At 47.1% G+C, this 10,310-nt stretch overlaps 1 protein-coding gene across 1 annotated transcript in view; it reads right to left on the bottom strand.

Moving 5' to 3' along the window:
• The window catches only part of TMEM260 (transmembrane protein 260), a gene marked incomplete at its 5' end in the record, with an annotated part of 28,418 nt that overhangs the window by 11,610 nt on the left and 6,498 nt on the right, over positions 1-10,310 (bottom strand). The window contains 2 exons of the mRNA XM_010136332.1: positions 712-825; positions 3,085-3,262. Of these exons, the coding sequence (XP_010134634.1) occupies positions 712-825; positions 3,085-3,262 (292 nt within the window). The remainder of the gene's footprint in view (positions 1-711; positions 826-3,084; positions 3,263-10,310) is intronic.

Genomic DNA, 10,310 nt, shown 5'->3' on the forward strand with positions numbered 1-10,310 from the left:
GTCCTGGCTGCATCAGCACTGGAGGCCATTGAGCCTGGCTCATCCCAAGGAGATGCTGAAGAGGACTTCCCCTAGAGACAAGCGTCTGCACCCTTCTTGTCATGCTGCTTACTCCAGCTGCACCTTCATCTATCAAGAGCAGTTGCAAGATGTTCTTCAATGAGCGAACGTGGCTCTTGTTACCACCAGGGAACCAACGTACAGAAGCTCATCTCCAGATGAATTGATGGCATGAGAAAGCCAGAGCCAGCAGCCAGGAGAAGCAGCACACACAGACTGCACATGCCTATGACTTCTCACAACAGGTATTTATCCACTTTCCTTTTGGGAGGTCACTGAACATGCTCTTATTTCTTACACGCTGAGCAGTTTATGGCTCCAAGTATCAGTCTTGTGGTTGCTCACAGCGTCTTTGCCAACAGCTGAGCAGAGAGCTCCCGTGCCAGGAGACACAGGCAGGTCGTGAATTGCCAGCGAGAGCAAAGTGCCTAAATCATGGTCAGTAGCTGTGGTGTCAGAGGTGAGAGCAAAGCCCCTAAATCATGGTCAGTAGCTGTGGTGTCAGACTGATGGACTGTAACTTCAGTGGGTTATTACTGACTTGTTTAGACAGACCATTGACCGTCCTGTTTGTACATGAACACGGAAGTGGCACAAGAGCTTGGAAAGAAGAATTACAAAACCAGAGGTACGGGACAGCAAAATACGCACCGTCTTTCTGAAAAGCCGGGAGAGAACCCAAGGCACAATACAAGCGATATAAAGCACTATCGTGTGCTGATTACACAAGCTGAGCCCGCAGCAAAAGGCACCAAGTTTAGAGATCTGAAAGGGGAAAAAAAACCATGTTCAAAATTACTCTTTACAGTTTGCGAAAACATCTAGAGACCAAAAAGAGCTTCAGTGCAACCCACAGCACACGTACAGGAGAAAGGTAAACACATCGGGGAGCACCGGTCAACCGTAACAGACAACACAGGCTGGGTTTGATTATTTACAGGGAGATTTCATTTTTTTAACAAAAAACAGTCTTGAAGACGCATCCAGCTATGTCACAGAGACCCTATGTAGCACCATCACATCCTAATGATGTGATGGCGCCCAGTTCCTGAGCCCCTGATGCACAGGGCAGACTGCTCAGCAGCTCACTCCAAATGATGCAAAGTTTTCAGAAGCCATACCCTAAAATAATGCTGTTATGTACAGAGACCTCATTTGACATAACAGGAATGATTTTTTCCTCTTCTTCAGGCACAGTGGGCTAAAGTCAGGGATACATAGACTTCCTAAACAAAGGGAACGAAACGTGATATCCCTCGCTAGTCTAAAAGCTCATTTTCAAGCATCCTGGAAAGAGTTTTCCAATAAAACAGATAGTGTATCCTGAATATGCAGCGCGATGCAGTTATTTCTGGTACTCATTGAGAATTCTTCACAGGTTCATTATTGGTACCAGGGTCATCCCCGGCTAATGCTAAGGAAAGCCTCTCTCTGACCCATGATGCCCCCAGCACCCTTATACCAGGCTGAGGCTACGAGATCAACTCCACATAGAAACCCTGGGTCTGGCCACACTCATCACTGCTTCTCCTCTGAATTTGGCTCCTCTTCCTCCACCACCAGTGGCCACTTGGCATTACAACCTGAAGCCAAGCCCCAGCGCAGCTCCTCGGTGGGCAAAAAGCCACCAGAGTCCCACAGACATTGTCGGACAGGAGCCTCATCCTCACCTCCCCAGCCATCCCCAAAGAGGACAGGACTTCCATCTACCATCAGAGCATCACCTCCGCTTATTTCAGTCACTGGTGACTGGCGTGTGAGATGCAAACACTTGCCTTGGCATGGTTGTAGGATCTCCTGGTAATTTTAACTGACTGACCAGCACTCCACGTCGAATCCTGACTTGCCATGGAAACACCTACCACAACTTCTGAAACCCATCTGCAGGCTTCAGAGCCGCCCTGTGTGACTGAGAACAACCTCGGTAATTTTTTAAGTATCCCAATGACCTCCAAGCACACTCCTGAAGATGTCTGCATGACCATCTGATTTATGAAAAGCGCGGCGAGCTTGATGTTGGCAGCATGGCTTCTTCAAGGCATGGGCTGCCAGACACCCCAAACCCATTGAAACAAGCTTCTGAAAATCTCATCTGAAAATCGCATTGGAAATTGGGCACGTGAAATGTGGACGCGGGTTGGAAAATGCCCAACTGCATTTTTGTGGAGTTCACGTTGTAGGGATCTTGGGACAGAACTTGTCAGAAAAGTAAAAAAAACCTCCAGTGGTGAAACAAGGTCTCTATAAGCATTGATAAAACATGTTATTTGAGAACTCATGAAGCTGAGTAAACTACCACCGGGGACTCCCGAAATTCTAGCCTAGCCCGACAAAAATCCTTTTATTCACACCATTTACAGGAGTCACAGCAGGCAAGTCTGTGAGAGGAGAAGAGATCAGATAAAATAAAAGTAGGAAGAACAAGACTGCTGAGCAAAAAATACCATTTGGCTGCCCAGTCTGTTTCTAAAGTAGAGAATACAGCATGAAATTTCAAATCTCTGTATTTAACAATACCATTATTTTAGGGGCACATTTAATTTCAGAAGAACTGATTGAAATTTGGCTGTTCCTGTTTTTCAGTAGAAACTTGGGTTTCTGCCTAAATGAAGTTTTCTGTAAAATACATCTACAGACCCCAAAGAAAAATACAAGTTCTGAAAACAAAACCTTGAACGCCCACAGCCCAGTTTGAGTTCCTGATACTGGAAACCAAACTTTGCACTAAAACATTGAGATGAAAATGATTTCGCTTTTCCTGTTGTCACCCTCAGCTTGTGTCGACCCCAAACCCGTCCAACAAGTCCCAACTCAACCCATAAGCAAAGTGTTTGGCACTTCTGAATAGCCGGGTAGGGCAGGAACAGACATCACCCAGCCCAGGTGCCGAACCCAATCCCCAAATTTAACCTTCTTTATTTAAAAAACCCTAAATCAGCACTAAATAAAAAGGAAATTAAACAGACGTGTGATGATTAATTGAAAAAAAATACAGAACTATTCACTTTGCTTGAGATGTTTTACCTTTGATCTCTCTTTTGCAGTGGATGCCTCCTCAAAACGCGTGGTGAGAGCCATCAGCAGCCCCACAAACAGATTGTTTAAGCTAAAAACCTCCGCCGCGATGGACCACTGCCATGTTAGACGAGAAAATGAAAACACCCCCGCAGCAAGGATTCCTCCAGCATATGAGCCAGAAAGCCTGCAAACACAGATAACATGAAATCTTCTTTTCCAACAAAAAAGCGCCTAGTTTATTGTCCTTCTTTTTTTAGTGTTCTTTTTTAAACATACTGTAGCAGCAGAAATGATGACTGCCACCCAGCACCCTGCCAAAACATTAGATGGTTAATATCTCCCTCAGAATTTATTTGCACTGAACTGTAATTAGGAAGAGCACGCGTCCGCCTATTCGCAAGCCACCCAACACCAAAGAGACGGCTTCTCCTCGCAAGCGCCATGAAAACTTCCAGTATTGAAACTGGTCCAGAAACCCCAACGAGCGATGGCCCAGCGGGTCGTGGGACACCGAGCCAGGGAGTCACGCCTCTAATGGGATACTCCGCGCTGGAGGAGACGCCAGCAAGGGTGCACGCAGCCTTAAATTCATCAAGGCACTGAATAAAGAGTGGATTAGAGCTATTCACGATGGACAGCATTAGCAGAGCTTTCCTGGGGGGGTGCTTAGTGTCTCGGGGGTGGGTAAGGATTGTGGCACCCATGGTCCTGGCAGCGAGAGGTGCCCACCAGGGTCAGGAGCGAGAATGATGGGTGTCAACTCCAGTCAGTGGGAGGGAGCGGAGGAAGTGGGTGAGGCACCTGCTGTTGGGATGGCTGCGAGTCCAAAAGCCGGGCACCTCTGCAACTCCAGGATGGGATTATGGCACATGCTCTCCATGGAGCCGCTTGCCCAACTTGGCTGGACGTTGCAGCTGGTGCAGGGAGCCCACGGGGTGGATTTAGCCCAGGAAACCAATTAGGTCATTCTGCAATAGTGGCTCTTCCCACACAGTCACATCAAGGGTGTTTGGAAGGTCTCCCCTTCTGGAAGTCACCCTGAAAAGATGCCATGTAGGCCACCACAACCAGCTTGATTACACCTCATCCAAAGACAGAAATAGCTGCGGCTACGATCAGACTTCCTCTCCTGAAATCCACCTCCCTGCTGTGAGACTAAGCCAGGCTCTGCCACAAACTGGGTATTTTTCTAGTCCCACCCCAGATACGCACGCTTTAGTCCTAACATTTGCAGCAGCTTTAAAGCAAAATGACAATAAGTGAGCCAGCTTCGTCATCAAGATACCCGTGTAATCTGCTCCTAAATGCTGGCCGTATCCTCTAGCATAGCCAAAGTCCTCAGGTGGCCCATCAGGGACTGGAGAGCGGACATTCACATAGGACTTGCTTATAGGTTCCTCATATAACTCTGAAATAAATGGAGACCAAGGAACCAAAACCTACAGACCCCACGGACAGAGATGAGGAAGCGGCTAGCAGAGCACTCTTTAGCATGAGTGTTCAGGCGTTCCTTCCACCTTCCTGAAATGACCTCAGTAAAGCCTACCTGTTCAGCCAGTCAAAGGACCTTCAGCATCAAGACTGTAGGAAGGAGCCTTGAAAAAACAATGGAAGGGGGAAAAAAAAGTCTGAAAATTCCCAACCAAGAGCCAGTGGAACCTTACCAGACCAAATCCGCATCTGCAAAGTATCCTATAAGAAGAAAGGTGAACACGGGGTCTCTTCTGTAGAAAATCAGGCAACCTTTGAAGGATTTACTGTTGTCAGCTGAAAAGCTCAGGCGTGCTGGCCTTAACCATCTCTGACCCTCTCATATGTGTTGCTCCAATCCAGCCCTTCTATACAATAATTGTATGATAGGACTATTTTGTCATGGTGAACACCAACACGTCTATAAAATGAGCTGTTACATCCTTATCTAAGTCCACAGGGCAGCGAAGCCTTGTTCGAACACAAAGATGCCAGCCTGCAAAGCCATGGGTGCCAGAACTGTAACGTGTATTTCCATGTCTCACCCCTTCGCCCACTCTCTCTCCAACCTGCTCAAGCCACCATGGCTGCAGGATCAGCAGAAAGCCCATGAATCAGCATTCACCAAATTCACCCATGCTAAAGGGCCCCGAAGACCAGCTGTGGTTTCAGTAGAGTCAAGACAGATTTGAGGCTCAATCTGATGGCACTGGGTGACTCCAATGCAGCCCTGGTGATTTAGTTCACACAAGTGTCTGCCCCATCATAACAGGAAAAGCCCAAGGACTTGTTCACAGTCATTAAAGTGACTGATGATGAACACCATGCCCTTCCCTTGTGTTCACAAATGCATCATCATCATGGTGGACTCTTCCAACATCTAAACTTCTCTGGGGATCCACACAAACCCAGGTATTTGGCATGAAATTCTCCAAGGCACGACCTGTCACTCACTGCATTACTGTCACGTTGCAAAATCACGGAATTGCCTATAGAGAAGACATTCACAGGCATCAACGCTACTGCTCCACCGGTTTTACTACCAAGCCAGTCCAGCAGCCCTGAGTCCATCTCCTCCAGAGGAGGTGGGACACACACTGTGCTGCATTTCTCTTGCCTTAGCACCAGGATGGCCCCCAAACCCACACACCATCCAAGCAAATGACAAAGCAACTCAGATATGGACAACACAGGTCAGTCACTTTGGACCAAAGAACAATTTCAGGGTGAGAAAGACACTGGTAGGTGTTTAGTCAGGTAAGGCAGAAAGAGATGAAAGAATGGAAAAGGTACAAAGATGAGAGTCAAACAGAGATGTGAAGAATTGCAGGAGCAAAGGAATAGGGCAGAGCTCTGGACCCAAGGTCAAGGAGCCCAAAAAGACAATGAAAAGATATGCAAAGGAGGACAGTGCACTCTACAACCGAAGATGCTGTTGGTGACAACAGGCTGCATAAGGAAGCAGGACATTAGGAAGACAGAAGACAATGGCTGCTTTAATTACAGGCATAGGCAGCATTTTTGTGGTTAAGTCAGAGTATGTTGTGGGAGAAAGTTAACACAAGGGGTAAAGGAGACTTCCCGCAACTGCAGCAAAAGCTCAACAACCCAATTACCAATGTGAAGACAGAGAGGGAACAAGGCCAAGAAGCCATTTGGGGTTTAGAAGGTAAGATGGGGTTTTCTCAGGACACGTAGACACAAGCCTCACCAAAATCACACATCAGGTCTGACATAGACGTTGCAAATAATTCCTGCAGCGAAGACTTGCTGGACAAGAAGCAAGCACATGGCCTCGGGTCTCTGCCACCCAGCCTGGAGACCGGGACTCTCCCATCTACACTGGCTGGGGTCTTGCAGGTGCACTGTGGTCAGGAGAAGGAAACAGCTGAGTGTTTTTTTCTGCTAACACCCTTTAGTTGCTGAACAGTCTCTCCTTTTGACAGCACATCAGGACTCCAGAGCAGAAAGCAGCAGAGACTTATCCTCACTTGACTTCTACTCAAACACATTTTTAAAATATAGTTGAGGTGCTACAAAACCATGAAAAGATCCATGACAACTGGATCCTCGACTGGTCTTACGTAAAAGCAACATCTAGGAGGGCTTTATCCTATTGCTTCTGGGGAGCAGGGAGAGTAGATGCCTGCTCCCCCAAAGCCAGCATGTTTCCCCGAGTCTTTGGAACTGGTAGAGAGAAAAACAGATGACTGAAACAAAAGGATCAATGGGTTACCAACAATGAAGCCATGGCAATGGTTAATAACCATCCAGTGTTCATCTGTCAACACGGTGTAGGCATAAAGCCACCTTGCAGTGACTCTCTCAAGAAGATGGGCTTTACAAAGAACAAAACGTGGGCAAAACCCCGCTATAAGGCTCTGTCTAGTGGAGAGGGGATCCTGGGTTTGGGCGAGGTAGGGACCATCTCTCGGGGAAGGCTGGATCACCTAGAAGAAAGCATTCAGAGTAGTAATATCCTGCCTTTGGAACAGCCTCAGCACACAGAAATCAGCTCATGAAAGAAGAAAAAGATCTGCAGCCAACGCAGCGCTGGGAAAGTCTTCATAACTTCTCCCGGGGGTTATTGCAGCTGCCACCACCAGGCCCACCTCGAGAAGGATTGAAGCACTGAGCTTGAATAAAAGCTGCCTTCCAGGCTTGTTTATCTTACGTGGAGGAAAAGCCAAGGGAACAGCTTGCATTTTTTATTTTTGATTTTGCAAAATAACTAATTTGGGGCAAAACACGCTCGAAGCACATGGAGCACTTTCTCAAGACAAAACAAGCTGGAGGAAGGTCCCTTCCTATCGGTCGACAACTACAATCTTCGGAACGCGGGCAAAAATTCCCATCATCTGAAAACACACTCAAAAGGAACAGAAACAGGCAGCAAAGGAGAGGTCACGCAGCCCTTTGTGAGAAATATTTTCCCATGGCATCCCCAAACATAGAAGGAAAAGACTAAAAATATAATTATTATTTTGTTTCCCTTTTCAGGCACCCAAGTGAAGGAATGTGCGGCAGGGCCTCAGCTCCAAGGATGCAGGCAGTACAAACGTGCTTTAATCAGGAATATTTTAGCTACAGGTTTTTATTAAGAGTGTGCAGGAACAACCGGGTTGTTCCTGTTGGTATTTTCAGCTGTTTTTACAACTACAGTTTTCAGCTTCTCGTTTAGTGGCAACACTAAAACACATCAGTTCGTGATTAAAAATTTAGCCTCTCCTCTAAGTTTGGCAAAACTTTGTGTTAGCCAAGAGCACAGGTTACATCTAAATGCATTTAACAAAGAACTTGATCAGCGTTTTTACTTTTTATTTAGAAAATTATGGAAGATATTTTATACTTAATAGTCTGCAAAAACTTATTAAAGCTATATCAGGATGGGAATTGGAATTTAATTAAAACGGTTCCTTAAATGCAGTCTTCAGTGCACCAGATTCATAAAGAAGTCAGAATGTTTTATATCTGAAGCTGATGTACTAAACACTGGAAGCACCTACCGTACCTAGAGAAATAAGTCGATTATTTCTGCCTTCTCTTCCCTCCAAAATTTACAGGCAGCAGATCTCAGCCTCACCTTTGTTGCTTTTTTTTAAAAAGTCAATGAAATAAAAAAAAAAACACCCTCTCCCACCTTTTAAAATCTCCATTAATGAGCTAATTAATGGATTTTTTTTATTATTTCAGTCTCAGATGATGACCCCGATGTTGGTGGTTCCCATACACCTGCACATCACCAGCAACTTCTGCCTCCGCAATGCTGTGACTTCTCTCTGCAGTAGCAAAGGTATGTCCCAGTAATGTACTACCTCACGGTGTAACAGATGAGCGCAGTAAAGATTGAGCATTCTGAGTTTTCACTTGTTTGATTTATTTAAAAAAAGCCCTTTTTTTGGATGAAGGCTGAAAAGAATGGGACTTAGAAGACTCTACAACCAAGCTTTCCAGATAAATTTTAAGCGTTTGTGTGCGCTGGTGCTGAAATAGAAAAACTATTTAAAAATACAACACAACTAAAAATCCAAACATGAGTTTAGGACCTAAGTGATAATAATTATCCCCATAAACCCCTGTCCCTCAGGGTTTGCCTGCCTCTTAGTCACAAACACTCCATGGACGCCCAGAAAAGGCGGTTTCTCTTGCTCTCAGCGCTGAAGAGCCAGCGCAGGTACTACAGGGAATAGCAAACCAGATTTTATTCTTCCTCAAGGACCTGGAGCTGAATAGACACTTAAGCCCTACCCGCAGTCTCTGCTCCTGGCGCTGGAGGAGGAGGAGGTAGGAGAGCATGGCCTGGCTCACCTACCCTGGTTGAGTCTTCATGGCCACAAGGAGAGAATAAAAACCAAGAAAATGGGCAGGACCACCATAATAAGAAGCCCCAAATGGGCACTTCAGTTATAACTGAAAGCCATCCTTTGGGACAACTGAAGTCCATGAAGCATCATGCATACATCTTGGTCTTGCATACATCCTGCTGGACTGGACCTGTCCAGAAAGGACACAACCTTCATCATAAATTAATGCACACCACCCCTTGTGTCCTGGAGCCATGCCACCTTGGTTCCTCTTGCTGGGAGGATCAAGCTCTCCCCAAAGTAAAGTGTCCTGCGAAGGTGGCAGTGACCTCAGTGGGTCTACGGTGGATCTGGACACCAGGGATGGGAAGAACCCCCGACGAGGGCTCAGCAGGGAAGTGAGGAACAGGACTTCCCCACCTCAAACCTTGCACAGTCCTGGTCATCCACCACCACACTGGAGCAGAGCCTGCCTACTGCGGCTCCTTCCCGAGAAAGTTTGGTAACTAAACTCAATGCCTCCATGCCAAGCTACTCCAGAGCAGTTCAACGAGTGCAACAACTCACAACACATCCATAAAATGCGTATCAAAAGAAGCATGGTTAGCAGGTCAAGGGAGGTGACTCTCACCTCCTCTGCTCTGGTGAAATCCCACCTGGAGCGCTGTGTTCAACTCTGCAAAGACATGGACCTGTTGGAGCTGGGCCAGAGGAGGCCACAAAAATGCTCGGAGGGTGGAAGCTCTCTGCTGTGAGGTCAGCAGAGAGGGTTGGGGGTGCTCAGCCTGGAGCAGAGAAGGCTGCAGGAGAACTTCGTGCAGTCTTTGAGTGCTTCAAGGGGCCTGTCCGAAAGCTGTGGCTGTTGGGACAGGACAAGGGGGGATGGGTTTAAACTGAAGGAGGGGGATTCAGACTACATAAGAAAACACCGTGAAACCAAGGCACTTACTCAGAGAGCAGGTAGAGCCCCAGATCTCAATTTTGAGCCCTTCCCTAGTGCTCCGGAGAGCTGCTCTGTCCTGGGCCATCAATCCCAAATGCATTCACGGCACAAGATTACTCGCCAGGGCACAGTTTATCTTTTCAATGGCTTTCAACCCACGGAATTTTTAACACTGAGGGTGGTGAGCCCCTGGCCCAGGCTGCCCCCAGAGGTGGCAGCAGCCCCATCGCTGGCCCCATGGCAGGTCAGGTTGGCCCTTGGGGCTCTGAGCCCCCTGCTCTGGGTGCAGATGTCCCTGCTCCCTGCAGGGGGTTGCGCTGGACAGGCTTTGAAGGTTCCTCCCAACCAAAGCCTCCTGTGATTCTGTGATACACGTCTGTGCTGCTTTCATAAATATCACTCCATACTAACACCTTTCTAAACAGTGAGTTGTAAAAACTGCTTCCAGCCATTAAAAACGGGTACTTCACTCCCAGTGCCATTGGAAGCGGAAAGGGTATATTAGCTGGACCCAT

Source organism: Buceros rhinoceros, unplaced genomic scaffold (assembly GCF_000710305.1).
Source record: "Buceros rhinoceros silvestris isolate BGI_N320 unplaced genomic scaffold, ASM71030v1 scaffold9265, whole genome shotgun sequence".
Taxonomy (NCBI): Eukaryota; Metazoa; Chordata; class Aves; order Bucerotiformes; family Bucerotidae; genus Buceros; species Buceros rhinoceros.